The sequence below is a fragment of the Alligator mississippiensis genome, chromosome 8, assembly GCF_030867095.1.
Source record: "Alligator mississippiensis isolate rAllMis1 chromosome 8, rAllMis1, whole genome shotgun sequence".
Taxonomy (NCBI): Eukaryota; Metazoa; Chordata; order Crocodylia; family Alligatoridae; genus Alligator; species Alligator mississippiensis.
In genome coordinates, this window is record NC_081831.1 from 56,278,112 (window position 1) to 56,299,553 (window position 21,442).

Consider the following 21,442-nt stretch of genomic DNA (forward strand, 5'->3'; position numbering starts at 1 on the left):
CTCTATTTCTGACCTCACTACTGGTTGCCATGGTTATGATACCATGATAGACTGAGGAATATGATTTCCCACCAGGATCAAGCACTAATGATATTAATATAATAAGGTCCCTTTTAATATAAACATAGAACAGGGAAAAAGGGAAGAACACTCATTCCAGAATTTATAGGCAGAATTGCTTATATAGGCTAGGTACAGACATTCAAAAAGCCCAAGTCAGAATTGATCTAAGTCAGTGGTCGCTTTTGATTGACTGGTCGATCATGGAGCCTCTGACAGTCAATCTCAGTCTGTCAGAGGCTCCACGATCAGGAGCAGCAGGGTGCACGTGGCTGGGCTGAGCCATACCCCCTGCTGCCTGGGCTGGGTGAGTGGGGTCAGAAGCTGGGCAGCTTGTCCGGGAGGTGGGGAGGAATCCAGGGGGGGGAGGGCTGGGGAGGGGGGCAGGGAACAGGGCAGGGGCAGGGCAGGCAGGGGGAAGGTGGTAGATCTTGGGGTGCCAAAAAATGATCTTCACCATAAAAGGGTTGGAGACCACTGATCTAACTTATGCAGTTTTCTGATCTAAGTTATGCATTTACTGTGCAGTAATTTACTGCTCAGTAATTTACTGCACAGTGAGTCATTTTTAGACTGGCATTTACACATGTAGGCATTACAGCACAGTAACACTGTGTGTGCACTGACTTGGGAGTAAAGTTACTCCCAAGTTACTCCCAAGTCAGTCCACACAAACAGGGTTACTGCACAGTAAGGTGTCTACATGTGCTTTACTGCACAGTAACTACTAGGGAGTAAATTTGCTACCTGCATCATACAAATTTACTCCTGAGTCAGCATAAGTCACAGTACAGGTGCACACATGTAGACACATGCCCGTACTATGCAGTAATTTTTGGTCACTGCACAGTAACCTAGGTCAGGAGTTGCCACATGGGGGTACACAGGTGCTGCTTGCCTGACCAGATGTGGGGGCAGGGAAAGCTCACACGTAGTGGCTGCTGCCACTCTGCATGTGGCTGCATGCCACCCCCACCTTCACTCAGTGTCTGGACACCAGGGGTACACTGCCCTGTGTCCAGCCACTGGGGATACACTGAGCAAAAAAGGTTGACAACTCCTGACTTAAGTTACTGTGCAGTAACAGTGCACATGCAGATGCAAGTATTCCCTGATGAAGTGCCAAATGCATGCTCATAATAAAGGGTAAATGTGCACTCTAAGAAATATACTGTGAACGTTTCATCTGAGAACTGTTACTGTAGCTGTATATCTTCCATTAGAGGGACTTGTTCATAACAAGAAGTTGTAGGCAAATGTATAATAGTGTGATGTCCTGTTACTGAACTGTACTGTATTGTAATGTTTATTTACCATGGTAAAATAAAAAAGCATGAAATCAGGCCTCCAAATTATTGGTATGGAGGGATGGTTGTTGAATCTGTGCATACAATACATCACAAAAATGTAGTGCTTTGTCAGGTCAATGTACACAGCCTCTTGGGCCCCTGATACATAATTCTTCAATTAACTGGTTAATTGAGCAATACATTTAGACTGGTTATGTGTGTAAAGAAATTATTGCATGATAAACATGACCATCCAGCTAGAAAAATGACCAGCCACTTACAAAGATGCTGCTTGAAAACTGTAGAACAGTTTTATAGTTGGTTTATATCAAGCTCTAATTTGAACATGTTACGTGTCACACATTGCATGATGAGTTTTTTTTGGATTTTCCAGCATCCCATGGTAAACTACTCCCTCCCTCACCTCCCTGGCCACCTATCTGGAACAGCATCTTGGCTGTGAACACGCCCTTTGGGTGGTAGGGGATCCCCTCTTTCCTCATACTCCTCTTTGACTGACCCTGGGCAAAGCAGAAGAAAGTTCTCCATAGAAGAGGAGGATACCCTCTATGCAGGAGATTCCCTCTCTCGCCTCTGTGCAGAAAGGACAAGGAATAACCTCTGAAGCATGAAGCCAGGTGCATGAGCTTTGCTTATTGTGGGGAGAGGGAGAGAACCCCCAGTACTGCTCTGCACTGAAGTAGATGTTTCATGCAGTGACTCCACGCTGAAGGGCAATTTCTCCCTCACTCTGGATTTTGTGTGAATGCCTTTAAGAGTGTTATGTATAAGTTGTCACATTTGTCTGGGGATTTCAGGAGGGAACAAAAAGAAACAGCAGACCAGTAAGCCAGATATAGCTCTCTGAATAAGCAAGCGTTGTTGTTCTATAAACTTGACTCCTTCGTCTTTTGAGAACAACACATGGTACCATGGGATACAAAGTGGGGTACAAAGAAAGACAGAAAAATGGAGTATCTCAGAATTCCAGAGGAATTAAAGCTGTCCGGTTATGCAGCAGAAAACTGAAATAAATTTAAGGTGAGCTTTACCATATATATGACACCCAGTGGAGCTACAGAGAAAGAAGATCCACTCAAGGTAGCTATTTTTTAAATATAGCAGGCCCAGAATCTCTGTCTCTTTATAATAGCCTACAACTGTCAGAAGCAGAACATAAAAGCTATGGCACAGTAATAAAAAAAGTTTGAGAAATATTGTGTACCCAAACAAAATGAAACCTTTGATTAGTATAATTTCCACATGAGAGAGCAGAAAGAATGTGAGACAGTAAAGGAGTTTGTCAAAGATCTCAGACTACTGAGCCAGACATGCAACTTTGGAGACCTAAAAGAGTCCATGATCAGAGACCAAATAGGATTGGGTATAAGAGATACAAGCCTCAGGAAAAGACTGGTAGAGCATCCTGTGCTTAATTTGGAAAAGGTAGTTAGAATGTACCAAGCAGATGAGATAACAAATGCCAGGCTGCAGAAGATGGAGGAAAAACAGAACAAGCTGAACTAAATAGGATTATAAGACTGCAAAAACAAAAGGCAATACACAAACTATACAGGAAGGAGAACTTTACTATGAAGCAAGCAAGTGGAGACCAAAGAGAATTGTTTGAAGAAACAATGGTTAGCTGCAGATGCTAGGGGGTTACCACAAACCCATGCAATACCCTGCATTTGGTAAGCACTGCAGCAAATGCAAAAGATTCAAGAGTATGCAGAAAGGAGCAGGATACAGTACACAAGAAACAGCAGGTACATGCTCTATGCAATGAGTAAGAGGAAGAATTCCACAGTGGCACAATGTAAGAAGTTCATTTGTCTGAGGATTGTAAAATCACCCTGGACAGCAATGGATTAATGGTAACTTTTAAATTAGATACAAGGGCACGGGGCAATGTAGTACCAGAATACATTATTCAAAAAAATGAAAACTAAACCTGTGTACTATGAGAGTAAGAAAGTGAAACTTAGAGCATATAATGGAAACATGATAGCAACCAAGGATGTTTGGAGTACTGCATGCTAGACATAAGGGTAATATAGTTAAAGTTCAGTTTGTAACAGGTCCAGGAAACCTAGTACCAACCTAGGTTGCAAGCATGTAAAACTCTAGGCTCAATTAAGAGAATGGATGCCATTAAGGGACTAGAAAACAAGAACACAGAAGAAGAGTTTTCTGATCTGATTCAAGGCATAGAGAAACTGTCAACTGAGTATAAGATAGAATACTCCCACCCATACATACTCCAAGAAAAGTTCCACTTGCACTAAGGGAGAAACTGAAAAAGGAATTAGATTAGTTAACATGGACATAACAGAAAAAGTAGAGCAACCAGCTTCTTGGGTTCATTCACTGGTCATAATAAAAAATAGGATGGATCCTTAAGATTGTGTCTGGATCCTAAGCAAATGAACAGGTACATCAAAAGGGAGAATTTTCCCATTCCCATTAGGGAAGAAGTTTTTGGCAACATGGCAGAAGCTAAATATTTCTCTACTTTTGATGCTTCTTCTGAATTTTGGCAAGTGCCCCTAGAAAAGAAGAGCACTAGATTATGCACCTTCAATACACCCTTTGGAAGGTATTGCTTTTATAGGCTTCCTTTTGGACTGTGTTCTGCATCTGAAGTATTTCATAGAAAGATTCAATACATTTTTGAAGGTCTTGATGGAAGTATGGTTTATATTAATGATGTATTAGTTGGGGAAATACTACGGAAGAACATGACTTGAGACAAAGAAAGACACTAGAAAAAAGCTTGAAGAGCAGGTTTGAAACTGAACAAACAAAAATGCAAATTCAGGGTCAAAGAAATAATGTATCTGGGAGAAAAGGTCTCTAAAAAAGGGGTACAAATTGATCCTGCAAGGGTTAAAGCCATTATAAACATGCCCTGCCCAGATAAGGAAGGAGTGCAAAGATTATTGGGAATGAACAATTTTGTAGGGAACTATCTACCTAACTTAGCAGAGCAGACCAAACACTTTAGTTCACTCCTACAAAAGAATGCTCAGTGGACATGGGAACAGGAACATGAAGCTGAATTTAAAAACTTGAAGGAAAAAATAATGAAAGCTCCAGTACTAAAATACTATGACTCTAGAAGATCCTCCAGCTGTTGGAGCACCTCCAGAGCCAGACATCGTGCTGCTGAGATGGCTTCCCCAGTGCAACGGGGGAACAGATACGAGGCCCTGGAAGCACTGGAGGAGAGCACAGTAGAGGAAGCCACTGCCAGCATCATCCAGGCTGAGGGTCATCTGGGCAGCTGACAGAAGAGAGGCTGGGTTATCGTAGTGGGCGACTCCCTCCTGAGAGGAACAGAGGGACCCATCTGTCGCCTGGATCCCATGGCATGGAAGGTATGCTTCCTACCCAGAGACAGGATCCAGAACATCATTGAGAGGATTCATGACCTCATCCAGCCCTCTAACTACTATTCCATGGTCCTCAACCATGTGGGCACAAATGACGCGGCCAGGAGTAGTCCAAACCATATCATGAGTGAGTACAGGGTTCTGGGGGCCAGGCTTAGGAAGATGGGGGCATGGGTGGTCTTCTCGTTGATCCTTCCAGTCAGCAGTCATGGCCAGCAACACAACACCTGCATCAAAGAAGTCAACTTGCAGCTCTGGAGTTGGTGTCATCATGCAAGTTTATGCTTCTTCTACCATGATCCACACTTCCATGAAAGGGGCATCCTGGGATGTGATGGTCTTCATCTCTCTTTGAAAGGTAAGTGTCTGTTCTCTTATTGGTTGGCTGATTTCCTACTCAGGGCTTTAAACTAGTTTTGTCGGGGGGACGGGGATGCGGATGACAGAGAGAACCTAGGATCAACAAACCATGAGCCATATGCTGGAACAACCTATGTAAGTACTAAGGGGCCCAATGGGCATCAGGACAGGGGGGCACCAGGGGCACCCATCGGGGGGCTCAAGTGTCTCTACACTAATGCTAGGAGTATGGGGAACAAGCAGGAGGAACTCACACTTTTGCTTGCAAAGAAGAACTTTGACTCAGTTGGGCTAACTGAAACTTGGTGGGATCCTACCCACGATTGGGCAGTAAGTATTGAGGGCTATAGTCTGTACAGATAAGATAGAGTAGGGAGAAGGGGGTGGGGGAAGTGTTACTATCTATGTTAAGGAGCAATAAACATCTTCCATAATCAAGATGGGACCAGAGCAGGGGCAAATTGAGGTACTATGGTAAGAATGCAAGGGGGCCAGGGAAAAGGGACTTGGTAGTGGGGGTCTACTATAGGCCGCCATATCAGGAGGATGAGTTGAACCTGGAATTCTCCAGGCAGCAACAAGAGGCGGTATGGTCAAGGGGTGTGGTTGTCATGGGTGACCTATACTATTCTGACATCAGCTAGATCCAACTGCTCACGTAGGTTCTTAACTTGCATACGGGACCTTCACCTAACACAGGAGGTATATAGTCCCACTAGGGGAAATGCCTTACTGGATTTGGGGCTGGCTACAGGGGATGACTTGGTGGGGGATTTACTGACACAAGGTAACCTACAGGACAGTGGCCATCACATGCAGAAGCAAGTGAAAAAGATAACCAGTAAGGCAGAAGTGCTAGACTTCAGAAGGGCTAACTTCAGTGTGCTCAGGAGATTAGTTAATGGGGCATTGAAGAGCAGGAGCATTGGTGAGATGGGAATCCAGGAGGGGTGGTCATTCCTAAAGGGAGAAATCCTACAGGTGCAGAAGGAGACAATCCCATTGCACAGAAAAGGGGGCAAAGGGGCCAAGAAACTGTCCTGGCTGAACAGGGAAATTCAGGAAAGCCTAGGGACAAAAAAAGAGACATAGAAGCAGGGGGTAGCTATACCTATTGTACACCTACTTGGCCCACACTTGCAGGGAGGTAGTCAGAAAGGCCAAAGCAGAAATGGAACTTAGGCTGGCAACAAAAAATAAAGACAACAAAAAGTCCATCTTCAGGTATATAGGGAATAAAAAGAAGCCGCAGGGTCGCATAGGACCTCTACAGGATAAACTAGGGCAATTAGTGACAGATAGGGGGGAGAAGGCTGAGCTCTTCAATGAGTTTTTTGCCTCTGTATTCCTGAACACGGATCAGGATAAATCTCCCAATTGGACCATAGACAGGCACAAAAGGGAAACCAGCCCACCAACTGTTAGCATTGACTTAGTGAAGGGACACTTGGAGGGGCTGGATTTGTTTAAGTCAGCAGGCCTGAATGATCTTCATCCAAGGGTGCTGAAGGAATTGACCAGTGTCATAGCAGAGCCACTGGCATGGATGTTTGAGCACTCTTGGTACTCAGGTCAGGTCCCAGAGGACTGGAAAAGGGCCAGTGTGATCCCTATTTTCAAGAAGGGGAGGAAGGAGGATCTGGGTAACTACAGACCAGTTATTCTCACCTCTATCCTTGGAAAACCTTTGAAAAAATTATTAAGGATCACATTTGTGGGAGTGCAATGGGAAAAACAATGCTGAAGAGCAACCAGCATGGATTTATAGAAGGTAGATCATGCCTGACTAACCTTCTTTCTTTTTATGACCAGGTCACAAAATATTGAGACACGGGAATCGAGGTAGATGTCACCTACTTGGATTTTAAGAAAGCCTTTGATACGGTATCTCATCCTAGTCTCACAGATAAACTGAGTGACTGTGACGTAGATGATTACATGGTCAGGTAGGTGACAAATTGGCTTAGGGGTCACACCCAGAGAGTGGTGGTGGATAAGTCATTATTGATCTGGAAAGATGTGGGCAGCAGAGTCCCACAAGGCTCGGTCCTTGGACCTGTTCAATGTCTTCATCAGTGACTTGGATGAGGGTGTGGAAAGCACTCTGTCCAAATTCACAGATGATAGCAAATTATGGGGTAAAGTTAACACACTAGAGGGTAGGCAATAAATCCAGGTGGATCTGGACAGGCTGGAAAAGTGGGCAGAAGAGAATAGGATGCAGTTCAACAAGGACAAGTGCAAGGTGCTGCACCTAGGGAGAAGGAATCACCAGCATGCTTATAGGTTAGCGGAGGACTTTCTCATCAGCACAGCAGCAGAAAAGGATCTCAGAGTCATTGTTGACACCAAGATGAGTACGAGTCATCAATGTGATGAAGCAATCAGTAAAGCTAACCACACTTTATCATGCATTAGCAGGTACATAACAAACAGGTTCAGGGAGGTGATACTTCCTCTCTATGCAGCATTGGTCAGACCACAGTTGGAGTACTGGATCCAGTTTTGGGCGCCACACTTCAAGAGGGATGTGGACAACCTCAAGTGGGTTCAGAGGAGGGCCACACGCATGGCTAGGGGCCTGCAGGCAAAGCCCGACAAGGAGAGATTGAGGGCCCTGGATCTCTTCAGCTTCTGCAAGAGAAGGCTGAGAGGCAATCTTGTGGCTGCCTACAAATTCAACGGGGAGAGGGGGGCAGCAAGGAACAGGAGATGCTCTGTTTACCAGGGCACCCTTTGGAGTAACTAAAAACAATAGCCACAAACTGACAGAGAGCAGATTTAGGTTAGACATCAGGAAAAACTTCTGTACAGCAAGGGTTGCCAGAATCTGGAATGGGCTTCCAAGGAAGGTGGTGTTCTCCCCTACCTTGGGGGTCTTTAAGAAGAGGCTAGACATGCACCTGGCTGGGGTTGTCTGACCCCAGAGCTCTTTCCTGCCCAGGGCAGGGGGTTGGATTCAATGATTTGCTGAGGTCCCTTCCGACCCAAACATCTATGACTCTATGAAAAACATGGGGATAACTGGAGACCAGTAGCATATGCATCTAGGGCACTCTCTAAGTCAGAGTGTCAATATGTACAAATTGAGAAAGAAAGTTTAGCCCTGGCATATGGCTGTAAGAAATGTTATATATTCATGTATGGGAAGCCTGTGATAGCTGAAACTCATCATAACTTTTTGGCAACTATAGCAAAGAGGGTTATCAGACATGCCACCCAGATTACAGATACTTTTCTTTCAACTGCAAATGTATGATCTAGACATAGAGTACGTGCCAGGAAAACATCTTATTGCAGATACTTTTTCCAGAGCATATAACACAACAGAAATTGATGGAATTCCAGACTCAGACATAATACATGTTAATGTCATTAAAAGAGTGATTCGTGTCACAGAAAATGTGAGTACTAATTTCAGAAACTACTGTACAGGACATCACATTGCAAAAAGTGATAATAGCTATTTGTTCTGGTTGGCCTGGAAAACATATACCTAGGCCCTACTCTTAGCTCAAGGAAGAGCTGTCAGTACTGATGGCATTTTGTTCAAAGGCTCATGACTTGTTCCAGTAGTGCTAAAGAAAGACATGTAAAACAGAATATATGAGGGACATCTAGGTAGTGAAAAATACAAAAGGAGAGCAAGGGGTCCTCTATATTGGCTCAATATAAATGATGACATAAAAGATGCTGTAAAGGCTTTCACAAAGTGCCTAAAGTATAGAGCAGCACAAAGGAAGGAGCCCATGATGGTCATGGAGGAGCCTGTAGCTTTGTGGTATAAAGTGGGCACTGACTTATTCATACATGCAGGAAAAACTATGTATTAATTCTGGATTATTATTCTCACTATCCTGAAATTGCATCACTCAAAAGCACCACAGCAAACCACGTCATAACTCACATCAAATCGATTTTTGCTAGACATGGGATTCCACAAATTGTGAGAACAGACAATAGACCTCAATTCAACTGTCTTGAGTTTAAAGATTTTGCAAAAAAGTATGGATTCCATCACAAGACCTCAAGTCCTAAATATCCACAATCCAATGGTTTTGTGGAAAATGGAGTACAAACAGTGAAGAAATTGTTGAAAAAGCTATAGATTCACACACGGATGTTTCCCTGTCACTTAAATTACAGGGCAACATCCATGTAACATGGATTGTTCCCAGCAGAAATACTGTTTAACAGGAAACTCAAAACCAGGCTGCCAAATCTTGTAGAAGATGCTCATCAGAATGAAAAGCAAGATGTGAAAACATAAAAAATTTCAACGAACTCCAGCAAAAATAGTACTCTGTAAGAGGTTCCAGGGAGTTACCATAACTGCACAACAAAGATATGGTTCCTATTTCAGATGGATGAATGTAGAAATGAAAAGCACTAGTTTCCCGGCAAGTAGCTCCCAGATCCTATATAGTAGTCACATTGCAAGGACAGGTATTAAGAAGGAACAGATGATACTTACAGTTCATAAAGGTGAGAAAAGAAGAGCCATCACGAGATTCACCAAAGGAAACAGAGCTAACATAAATGCAACATGAAATGATGGAGGAGATTGAAAGTGAGAAAGAAGTAGAGACATCTGAACAAGGAGACCAAACAAGAAGTGAACCAATAAGGATTGAGAATGCAGAGAAACTGAGAAGATCACTTAGAGCCAAAAAGCCAACACAAAGACTAAACAGAGACCTGTTAAAATGTGCTTGAACTATGGGCTGAACTAAACTTGCAATGTTAGTATTACATGGTGTCACAGGGCACTAGGGTGCCCTACTCCTCTAAAGAGCTGAAACTGTTCAATGGTAATAAGCTAATGGAGAATAAGTTTAGGTTAGAGATCAGAAAGCAATATTTTACAGTTAGGGTGGCCAAAATCTGGAACCAACTTCCCAGGGAAGTGGTCCTCGCCCCTACCTTGGGCAAATTCAAGAGGTTGGACGATTGCTTGTCTGGGGTCTGATGAACCCAGCATTCATTCCTGCCTGTGGCAGGGGGTCAGGCTAGATGATCTGTTCAGGTCCCTCTTGACCCTAGCTACTATGAAACTATGCTAGGGGAAGAGCCCTAGCAGTGAGTTGGAAGTCCCAGCTGCTTGTTATCAGGGCAGCCAGAACAAGCTAGTGGCCCACACCTGCCATCAGTCAGTTGACTGGAAAGGGCAGGGCCTGGCTGGTATATAAACCCCAGGGCTGAGGCCAGGAGGGTAGCTAAGGGGGAAGGAGCTTTCCCGGAGCAAGCAAAGGGGAAAGGCCTGACTGCAGGTACAGCTCCTGATACTGTTGAGGGACGGAGTACCCCGGTGTGGCTTGAATGATGTTATAGCCGGGTGGCTTGAATTTATGTTACAGCCCAGGGACTTGTGTTTTGTTTGCTGTTGTATAAGACTGGTGGTTTGGGTGAGGCTGTTAAGGGAAGGAGGAGGCCTCACTGGGGGCCCACATCAGCGTGAATTCCCTGGTGCCAGAGAGGGTGTGGCATTTGGGGTGCACAGGCCACAGTGGGCACGGCATTTGGGGTGCACAGACCCCGGCGCCAATGAGGCGCAGAGTGAGACAGGGCTGTGGAGAGCCCAGGGAGGACAAGGGGGCCAAATTACAAGGCCTAGACCAGACAATGTCAGCACCATCTGTGAGGCTTGGGGCATGGTAAAGGGGAGGTTGGAGCCACGCATAGCCCATAAGGCTAGGGTGCTCCAAAACACCCATCATGACATCTGTTTTGAAGCGGGACGCACCAGGGGTCCAGGAACCCATGGGGTCCAGAGAACCAATCAAAACCATGTCCATGAGGACTTAAGGCAGCCTCTCTATTAATCATTCCATCCAAGATGAGGCGGGCGAGAACAGAGGGTGCCCATTGGGCCAACTTGGCATGGTAAAGGGGCCCTGGGGAGATCACAGCCATCCTTAAGGACCCCAGCTCGTGACACATGGGATCAAGTTACATGTAAAGAGGGAAGATGTGTGGATACCTTTAAGAGTGTTATGTGTAAGTTGTTACATTTGTTGGGGATTTCAGGATGGAACAAAAAGAAGCAGCAGAACAGTAGGCCAGACACAGCTCTCTGAATAAACAATTTTGTTTGTTCTATAAGCTTGACTCTTTGGTCTTTTGAAAATAATATGGTGAAAGAGGAAGAGACAGCCCACCCAGGCTTTCCCCATTACTTACCATAGGCAGGCTGATGAGTGATAGCTGTGGGTGGATGCTGGGAGAGGCTTAGGCATGCTGGGTTCAGAGCAGCCTGAGCCTATGAATTGGCAGAGGGGAAGGATGGGGCCCGGGAAAAGAGGGGGCCCATGAAAAGGCAGCTGGGAGAGCAGCCGAGGGAGGAGAGGAGGAGAGAGAGCTGGACAGTGCGGAGATGCCACAGGATATTGCCACAGGGAAGCTGAGCATGGTCCAAAGGGTGGGAGGAGCCAGCTGTGTGCCAAGGCAGAGGCACACCCAGGAGAAACCCTGGAGGAGGTCCATGGAATACCGCTGAGCACAGTGGGGAAATGGAGCATGGTATTGAGGCTGGCAGGAGTGGGCTATGTGCCACAGCTGAAGTACTCACTGAGGTAGTGCTAAGAAGGGGGCCGTGGAGCACTGCTGAGCCCAGTGGAGAAGTGGTGTGTGGCCACAAGGAGCAGGCTGTGTGTCACTGGAGAGCCATGCCATCAGGAGACCCCTGCGGAGGGGCAGCAGTTTGGGGCCAAGCCAGGCAGCAGAGTGGTCAGTGGTACAGAGCCCTGGGGCCACAGCTAAAAGGGGCCAGCACACAACAGGGAGCAGAACAAGGCTGCCAAGACGGGCAGCTGGAGTGACAACAGGAATGACCAGGCCAGACCCTGTCTCAGGTCGGATGGGGCCATGGTGGGAAGGAGTGGTGACCCAATAGAGGGCCCATATTAAGGCTGTGAGGGCACAGTGGGGAGCTGCTGAGCCCACAGAACACAGCTCATTATGGAAGAGGTAAGAGGCACCCCGGCAGGGGTCAGTGGGCCTGAGGAAGCACAACCCGGAGTCCACACCAGCAGATGCTGATTTAGTTTCATTAATGTTTGCTTCTGGGTTTTCCTTTATGAGAACACTAGTACCTCAAAATTGAGGTGAGTTCAGTTGCAGTGGCCTCAGTCCATAGCCAAGGGATGGCCCAAGAGATGCTGGCAGCTGGGAGATCTCTCATCCCCTCAACAGTAGGGCCGTTGGATGAGAAGTGATCAACTGTAATTAAGACCTCAAGACACCAACGTCCATTCTGGCACTGGATGTGGTAATGGTGGGGTAAAGGAGAGGTTGGAGCCCCACAAAGAAGCCAAGGTATGGGATCCCAGAAGTCACCTGTTGAGAACTCTCCCCCAGGAAGAAGAATGTCAAGTTGTGGCAGCCAGAAAGGAACAGTGACCAGAACACACAGGTGGTTACAATTCAGGGTCCCACCCTGATGTTGCCTGGGGGTAGGGCACCAGTCAAGAGAGGATTCAAGCCCTACAACATGTACCAGCAACAAGCACAGACTTTGCTCAGCTTGGGGAAAGGGGAGGAATCCTCAGTCCCTGGCCATGCACCTGTCTCTATGCCAGGGGCTAATTCCTAATTCCTTCCCCCTCCATGCCCTGTGCTTTGCTCAGCACTAGGGAAGGATTTCCCTGACAAGCCTCTTGCTGGGCACAAGGGAAGGATTTTTCCCACCAATCTGTGCTTTTTCCAGCATGGGGAAAGGGAATTCCCAAAAGGCCTGGCTCTCTGGTGGAGAGATTGCCCAGAGCACCTGGTTCTGCTCTGGAGAACCCCCTGTGTTCTTTGCCCAAGGCTGAGAGGACTCCTTGGCTCAGGGTAGGAATTTCTCTTGCTCTGTCCAGTACCAGGAAAGAGGAATCACCAGCTTGTCTGCCTCTTTGTGAGACTGAGATTTCCACTCTCCCACCACCTCTCTTACTGAGCTCCGGGTGCTGAGGGGCAAAGGGTAGGGAGTCAGTTAAGCTGCTGACCAATGTTGAGTTCAGAGAACTCCCCTGTTGGGTCAGCAGCAGTAGTGTAAGCTGGTGTGACACTTTTTACCCCTATTGACAGCCTGTCTTTTGCACTTGTAGCTGTGCACAGGACATGATGTTTCTGGGGCAGAGAAAAAAACCCATGGCATGATTGATGTAACACCTGGTAAGGCTAATTAGCTTTGGTGGAAGACCGTGCTAATATGGCTATATAGCTTCAGGTACTTTACCCAGGTCATTCTGCAACATTTGCTATTCTGGCCTTTTGCATTATCTATCAAGAGCCCTCACTGATGTAACATATTGTAGGCAACAGAAGTGTCTACTACCAGTGTCTTGTTGGGGAGAAGCAAAGAGAATGAAAGTCCCTGAACATCTGATAGGGATTTGTTCATCATTTTACAAAAAGAGAAAAAAGATGACAATGCTCTCCCAACAGTGAGATTTGCAGTCCAAAAATAGATACAATAATATTTCCCACACATGGTGCTACTTTGCAAATGCCAGTAAAATAATATAGTAGGAGCATAAAGAACATAAATATAACTTACCTATTCATTTCTTCAAGACAGTCAGTCGCAAAGTAGAAGCTTTTAATTTTGGGGTGGCATGCTTTAAAGGCACTGTAAAATAAGCACAAAGGAGAAACCCAGTTTTATTTTCCAAGATTCTGTCTAGAAAGATTTTCTTTCCCCTTTTAAAATAAATTTACACACATTTTTCAAATAAATTGAAAAATGCTAGAACTGATCTCTCAGATTCTTCAGTATATTTCAGAACTTCACAGACATTTGAGGGCTCAACATGAATTTCTCTCTAAATAAATCTAGATGTTGTCATACTCGCAACTAAAGATCTTTGACTGCATGTGTCACAGGTTGATTTCTGTTTGTAACTGGTATTCAGTAAAGAATTCCAAACACTCCTAAATCATTTATACCATGTTTATGCTGTGCAAAGTACTGCTGTGCTGAGATATGCTGTACCAGCTCTGCATGTACTAGCCATGAACCAGATGGCTTGAACTATATAAGGGCTTCAGCAGAACTCTCTGGCCCAATATACACTGGTGTGCAAATGTGGCTCTATAGCTTTCAGTTGGGGGGTTAGCAGACATAGAGCTTGTCTCAGCATGGTGCTGCCTTGTGTCACATACCCATACCATGTGGGGCTTAAGTGCTATTGAAAGTCAATGACCTGAGTGCTTTTGAAATTTTATGCCTTGTGTTTAAGTTACAATTTCTAGTACCCTAGACAGTCAGCTAGTCAAAATGCATAACACTGATCCCATACTCTTTATTTATAGTATTCAAGTGACTGGAATCCTTCCCTAATCAGGGAAAAAAAACCCAAAAGAAAGAGAAACAACACAGAAAAAGGAAGGGGAAGATGTGACATTCTGAAAAGAGAGGATTTTGTTTTAGCACATTATTATTTATAATAATCTTCTTTATTTTTACAGTATTTTTAATATATTAGAAAAAAACATATTGTTTTAACCCAAGAGCTTGCTTTTACAGCAACAAAAGAGGAGGAAAAGAAACTGAAGGATAAACTAACTTTTGGAGCAGGTGGGCTGGACCTGATGATCTTGTGAGGTCCCTTCCAACCCCTAACTTCTATGAATCTATGAAACTATCAACATAGTGCAACTGTAGTTGACACTGAAAATACACCTAACTACCAACTGTAACAATAAACCCCTATAGCATTCAAAATAAGTGTCTCAATATTTAACTTTTGGATTACATAATTACAAACAATACATACAGGGACCAATTTTGGATTCAGGTGGTAGACAACTACCATTAATCTGTTTTTGAATTTCACATGAAATAATCAAGGAAAAGTATATTTTTCTTTAGAATAGCTAAGTAATTGTTAGAAGCATGTTTTTTTTCCCTTTACAATACTATCTCGCAGGTTACTTACTTACTCTGAAAATTTTCCTAATAGTATTAAAAAAAAAAAAAAAGCAGTGGGGGAGAGAGTGCAACTACAGATTTAGAAACAAAGATAATTGTGCTGATTTTGTAGCTCTGTTTTAATAGAAACTCAAGTGAATATAGTGCCTGTGAAAGAAACAGGATTGACAGTGCTAGAGACAAATACCTACTAATTATTGACAGAAAAAAGCAGGCAATTTTTTTTTTGTACCTAGCACTACAAATATGCCTCATACATAATTTTGAGCACCTCTCTTGAAATGAGAGAAGTTTGTTGTTCCTGCTTACTCAGTCATTGATTTTTCTGACACCTGGGTGCCAATGAGGTGGACAATTATGCACCAAGACCAGGACTGTTATATCAGAGGTCATTAAGAAATGTATCTGATAATACCAGGGTTGCTTACCAGAAGCAGGCTATATATAGAAGTGAAAGTCTTTTTATCCTATTATTAGTCTTTTAAATCAATTATCTGGAAAACCATGGGGAGGCAGGAAGCTTAATGCCTCAAAGTTAATGGATACCTATCTAAAAATACCCACTAAAAGGATATACTTTGGTTCAGCTTCCTGCTATGAAATGTATTCTGCTAATTCACTAAATCACTAATGGTGTGACTTAATATTGTACTTTTTAAAGTACATAAGAACATAAGAATTGCCAGGCCCAGGGCCAGACTGTCCATTTTGCCCGTATCTTCTTACACAGCGGCAGAGAGTGGATGATGAAAAGGAGAGTGAACTGGATGTGGCCAGGGTTTTTTCCCCGCTGTTCCTCTCTCACAGCCTCCAGAATTTAAGGTCTAGGAAGTTTTGATTTAGAGGCTTTAATCCTAACTCCCATGTTCATTAGCTCTTGATGCATCTTTTCTCCCAGAATTTGGCCAATCCCTTGGGAAGCTAAACCGTCAGCTTCCACAACATCTGATGGAAATGAGTTCCACAGTTTGAAAAAGAATTTCCTTTTATTAGTTTTAAACTTACTACCTACTAGTTTCATTTTGTGACACCCAAGTTCTTCAACTTCTTAGGGGGCCCTTTTAACTTCTGTCTAATTAGCTTCCTCATTTTTGTGTAAGATTTCGTATCGCCTTTTTAAAGCTACTGTAGTAGCTTTTCTTCTTGTCTCCTTTTTTTATATGGATGTCAAACGCAATTGCATAGTGGTCACTATTGCAGACCAGCTCAGTAACACCTGCCTTTTACATCAAATCTCACGCGCTACTTAGGACTAGATCAAAAACGGCCTTTCCTTTTGTAAGAAGCTGGTAAAACTGTTTAGGTTGCGCTAATGGTGTGACTTAATCTTTGCACCTTTTTAAGTACATGGAACTCAAACAGCATTTTAACTGCACCATTTTCCTGTGAGATAATTAGACTGGCTTGAGTGAAAGCAGCCCTATCCCACATTCCTAGTGGTCCATCAACTCCCACTGCAGCTATTAAATCTTTGGCTAGCATGGTCAGGCCACAGCTGGAGTACTGTGTCCAGTTCTGGGCACCCTACTTCAAGAGCGATGTGGACAACATTGAGAGGGTCCAGAGGAGGACCACCCGCATGATCAGGGGACAGCAGGGCAGACCCTACAATGAGAGGCTACGGGACCTGAACCTGTTCAGCCTTCGCAAGAGAAGGCTGAGGGGGGGACCTTGTGACTGTCTATAAACTCACTAGGGGGGACCTTGTTTCCTCTGGTGCCCCCCAGGATAACAAGGAATAATGGCCACAAGTTGTTGGAGAGTAGGTTTAGATTAGATATCCATAGGAACTACTTCACAGTTAGGGTAGCTAGGATCTGGAACCAACTTCCAAGGGAAGTGGTGCTGGCTCCTACCCTGGGGGTCTTTAAGAAGCGGCTCGATGCCTACCTGGCCGGGGTCACTTGAGCCCAGTTTCCCTCCTGCCCAGGCAGGGGGTCAGACTTGAAGATCTACAAGGTCCCTTCCGACCCTACTTCTATGATTCTATGAGTCAACCATGCATCACTTACTTCAGTGGAGTGCCTCTGAGCTACATTAGCAAAGATCTGAGATCAATAATCCTTATTCTTTTCTCACCCTGGCATCATCCTGGCTATAACTTTGGTTATATGGAGTACATTTCAGGATTGGTTGAATATAGCACAGAAAATAATGCATACACAACTCATCCTGAGTCCTCTCATGTTGAACAATTATATAAACCTACTGAGAGCAACAATGACTTTATCCGGGTTATATTTTCATCATCATGCTATGGAGAATATTCTAGATCAGGGCTATCCAATTGGTGACCCATGGATTGCACATCCCCACAGTGGCATGTGATCTGTGGGCTCCTGCCTGGCTGCCACTCCCCATTTCCCCCTGCTTGCTTCTGCCCCAGTGGCTGGAAGGAAGCAGGAATGCCTGAGCTGAGCAAAGAAGGTAGCAGGTAGATGGTGTGTGTGGCTTGGGGGTGGGGGGGGATAGGTGCTATGTGTGTGGCAGGGGTCAGTGGGGTTGCAGGTGATGCAGGGGTGCATACCCACATGGTGAACATAGATGGGTGAAGGGGGGAGCAAGGCTGCTCATACTGTGGGGCATGCTGGGCAGCCCATGTAGTGGGAGGGATCTGAGGGGGGCACCTTACTGCTCATCCACACTGCACGTGGCCTCTCTGGCATGTAGCCTATAGCTCTGCAGTACCTGCCTGCCTGGAAGTTGAATAGCACTGTCCTAGTCCAAGGGCCAAATCCTGTCTCTACCTGTAGCAGAACAGGATCACCCAGGTAAACGTGTAAGTACCTGAAGGGACAGGGAGGAGGAGGAGGCAGATCCTCTGCCTTTTAGCCCAGTTGTCTAGTGCCAAGGAAAATTGGCCAGGTGGAGGAAGACCAGGGTTCTAGCCCCTCTCACTCAGAGAGTGGGGAAACCTGCATCTCCCATTTTGCAGCCAAGTACTCTCATAATCAAGTTCTTTGGGCAATGTCACAAATCACTTGCTATGGTTTTTCTCCAGCTAAAGTTGCAAGGATTTCCATGCAGTTATATGTGTACCCAGGTGATTCTATTTTACCTCAGCCAAGATTTTGCCATAGGCAAAATTCAATTTTACTTCTATTTTGCCATAGGCAGTCACAGTGAATCTTCTGAGCCTGAGGTACAGGGTGAGTGCAGTTCTGCAAGAGGAAACAAAATCTAAAGTCTGTAAGTGCCAAAAATTACACTTATGTGGCTGTAAGTACTACCGAGGCACAGAAAGTTAAAACAGAATTTGGCCTTATGTCAGAGAATGAAGGAATCTACTATTTTGATTAACTTTGAAATATTCTGGGATTAACAATTTGCAGTATTTAGATTAGAATATTCACTCCTGCAGGAAAATTAATCAGAATTATTAAGAACTGGATCAGGAAATGGTAGACTTGGCATGATGAAAAAAAGCTGAGATGAAGAGTTATGCTGTTCACAGCCTAATGTAAATGACAATGTTCTGTTATCTATTATCAGTTATTCAGAATGTCAGAGATAATGATCAAAGCTGTGGAAATCTGTCTCGCCGATTTCTTTCTGTACTCCATCATTACTATTAAGGCATGAAGCAACAAGATCCCCAAGACAAATAAACTGGAGGAAAATAATTGTGTATGTAGTATAAAAAGATAGAACCTTGTTCCTGTGCAGATTCCTCCCCAATGGCAAAGGAGTCATTTTTAGAGTTGGAATTCATCCTTGGATAGAGGGTGAATTTAAAGCCACGTAAGCCCCCAAAGTAGAACTTAAATGGTATCTAGGCCTTGAATTAACAGTTTGGACAGTGCTAATTTACTGCTCAGACATTATCCTTTCATCTCACTGATTACTCACCCATCCTTTGCTGACAGGTATAACTGTGTCACAGTCCATTATGACTAAAACTTGTGATATTTTAATGAAGTGATGAGATCAAATTCTCCACTACATAAGTTATTAGTGCCAGTTGGGGTAACATGGTGAATGCACAAGTGTTATTAACATTATGTATGTATGTGTTATTAAACTAAGCCCGCTAGGGGACCGGGGGGGGGGGGGGGGGGACTACCGCCACTGCTGGCCTGCTGAGCAACCGTTGCAAAGCCAGCGGGTCAAGGCACTTAAGGGAACCCACCCCTGCCCCAGCCCTGGTAAAATCTGTGGGCAAGGAAGGAGCCCCCCAGGGGACACTTGCCTGCCTGTACACAAATGCCAGGAGCTTGGGGAATAAGCAGGAGGAGCTCATCCTCCTGCTCAATGCAAATAATTATGATGTCATAGGGATAATGGAGACCTGGTGGGACTTCACCCATGACTGGACCATGGGTATAGATGGCTATACCCTGTATAGGAGGGATCGTGTAGATAAAAGGGGCGGGGGTGTAGCTCTCTATGTTAAGGAAAGCTACACGTCCCTGCAAGCCGATATTGGTGACCAGGGTGGATGACTGCAGACCCTCTGGGTTAAAATCTGTGGGGAACATGGCACAGGGGACACAATGGTGGGAGTCTACTACAGACCTCCCACCCAAAGTCCTGAGCTTGACCAGGAGTTTGCCTGGGAACTGGCTGAGGCCGCATGCTCCAGGACCATGGTTGTCATGGGTGACTTCAATTACCCGGACATCTCGTGGAAGGATCGCTCAGCAAAATCCGAGCGGTCGCAAAGCTTCCTCTCGTGCATGGATGACCTCTACCTGACTCAAGAAGTCTATGGGCCAACGAGAGGCAAAGCGCTGCTTGACCTGGTACTGGCTACTGGGGATGACCTAGTCGGCGACCTAGTGATGGATGGGAAGCTGGGTGACAGCGACCACGAGCTGATCACCTTCACCATCCGCCGAAAAGCTGGCAAGTCAGTCAGCAACACGGAAGTCCTTGACTTCAGGAAAGCCGACTTTGACAAGCTCAGGAGGCTTGTCAGTGGGGCCCTAAGGGACAATGACCCCAGGGGGAGGGGAGTTCAAGAAGAGTGGTTGCTCCTCAAGGGAGCAATCCTCAATGCACAAACTAAGTCTATTCCATCTCGGAGGAAAGGCAGCAAGAGGGCACAGCAGCCCCCCTGGCTCTCCAGGGACCTAGCAGACCTCCTGAGGCTAAAAAGAAAGGCCTACAAAGGATGGAGGATGGGATTCACCTTCAAGGAGGATTATTCTGAACTGGTCCGGTCCTGCAGGGAGCATACCAGGAAAGCCAAGGCTGCAACTGAACTCCAACTAGCTTTGAGCATCAAGGACAATAAAAAGTCCTTTTTCAGATATGTGGGGAGCCAGAGGAAAAGCAGGGGCAACATTGGACCCCTGCTGAACCAAATGGGGCAACTGACAACTGACGCCCAGGAAAAAGCCAACCTATTAAATGGGTACTTTGCGTCGGTCTTTCATCAGTCCCATGGGATGCCCATGCCCGCTACAGGACAGGGAAGTCCGGGTGAGGGTGATCCCCTGCCCTCCATTAATGCTGACCTCGTGAAGGAACATCTTGAGAAGCTGGATACCTTCAAGTCAGGTGGCCCTGACAATCTTCACTCCAGGGTACTCAAGGAGCTGGTGAACATCATAGCCCAGCCTCTAGCACGGATCTTTGAAAACTCTTGGTGCTCTGGTGTAGTGTCCGAAGACTGGAAGAAGGCCAATGTGGTGCCTATCTTCAAGAAAGGGAGGAAAGTGGATCCGGCTAACTATAGGCCCGTTAGCCTGACTTCTATCCCGGGGAAGATCTTAGAAAAGTTTATTAAAGAGGCCATTCTTAATGGACTGGCCGACGCCAACATCTTAAGGGATAGCCAGCACAGGTTTGTCGCGGGTAGGTCTTGCTTGACCAATCTCATTTCCTTCTACGACCAGGTGACCTATCACCTGGACAAGGGAGAAGAGATTGATGTCATATATGTTGACTTCAAAAAAGCCTTCGATCTGGTATCCCATGATCACCTCTTGGCGAAACTGGCCAATTGTCGCCTTGGGCCCACCATGATACACTGGCTGGAAAATTGGCTCCGTGGTCAGACCCAGAGGGTAGTAATTGATGGAAGTCACTCATCATGGTGTCCCGTGACCAGTGGGGTCCCCCAAGGCTCTGTCCTTGGACCCATATTGTTCAACGTCTTCATTAATGATGTGGACACTGGAGTCAGAAGTGGACTGGCCAAGTTCGCCGATGACACCAAACTTTGGGGCAAAGCATCCACACCAGAAGATAGGCGGGTGATCCAGGCTGACCTGGACAGGCTCAGCAAGTGGGCGGATGAGAATCTGATGGTGTTCAACGCCGATAAATGCAAGGTTCTCCACCTTGGGAAAAAAAACCCGCAGCATCCTTATAGGCTCGGCAGTGCTATGCTGGCTAGCACTATGGAAGAAAGAGACTTGGGGGTCATCATTGACCACAAGATGAACATGATCATGCAGTGCGATGCTGCGGCTAGTAAA

General features: G+C 45.4%; 1 protein-coding gene across 1 annotated transcript in view; it reads right to left on the reverse strand.

Moving 5' to 3' along the window:
- The window catches only part of LOC102572005 (connector enhancer of kinase suppressor of ras 2), a 116,052-nt gene that overhangs the window by 42,258 nt on the left and 52,352 nt on the right, over positions 1-21,442 (reverse strand). Inside the window, exon 6 of the mRNA XM_059733117.1 lies at positions 13,644-13,715. Within this exon, the coding sequence (XP_059589100.1) occupies positions 13,644-13,715 (72 nt within the window). The remainder of the gene's footprint in view (positions 1-13,643; positions 13,716-21,442) is intronic.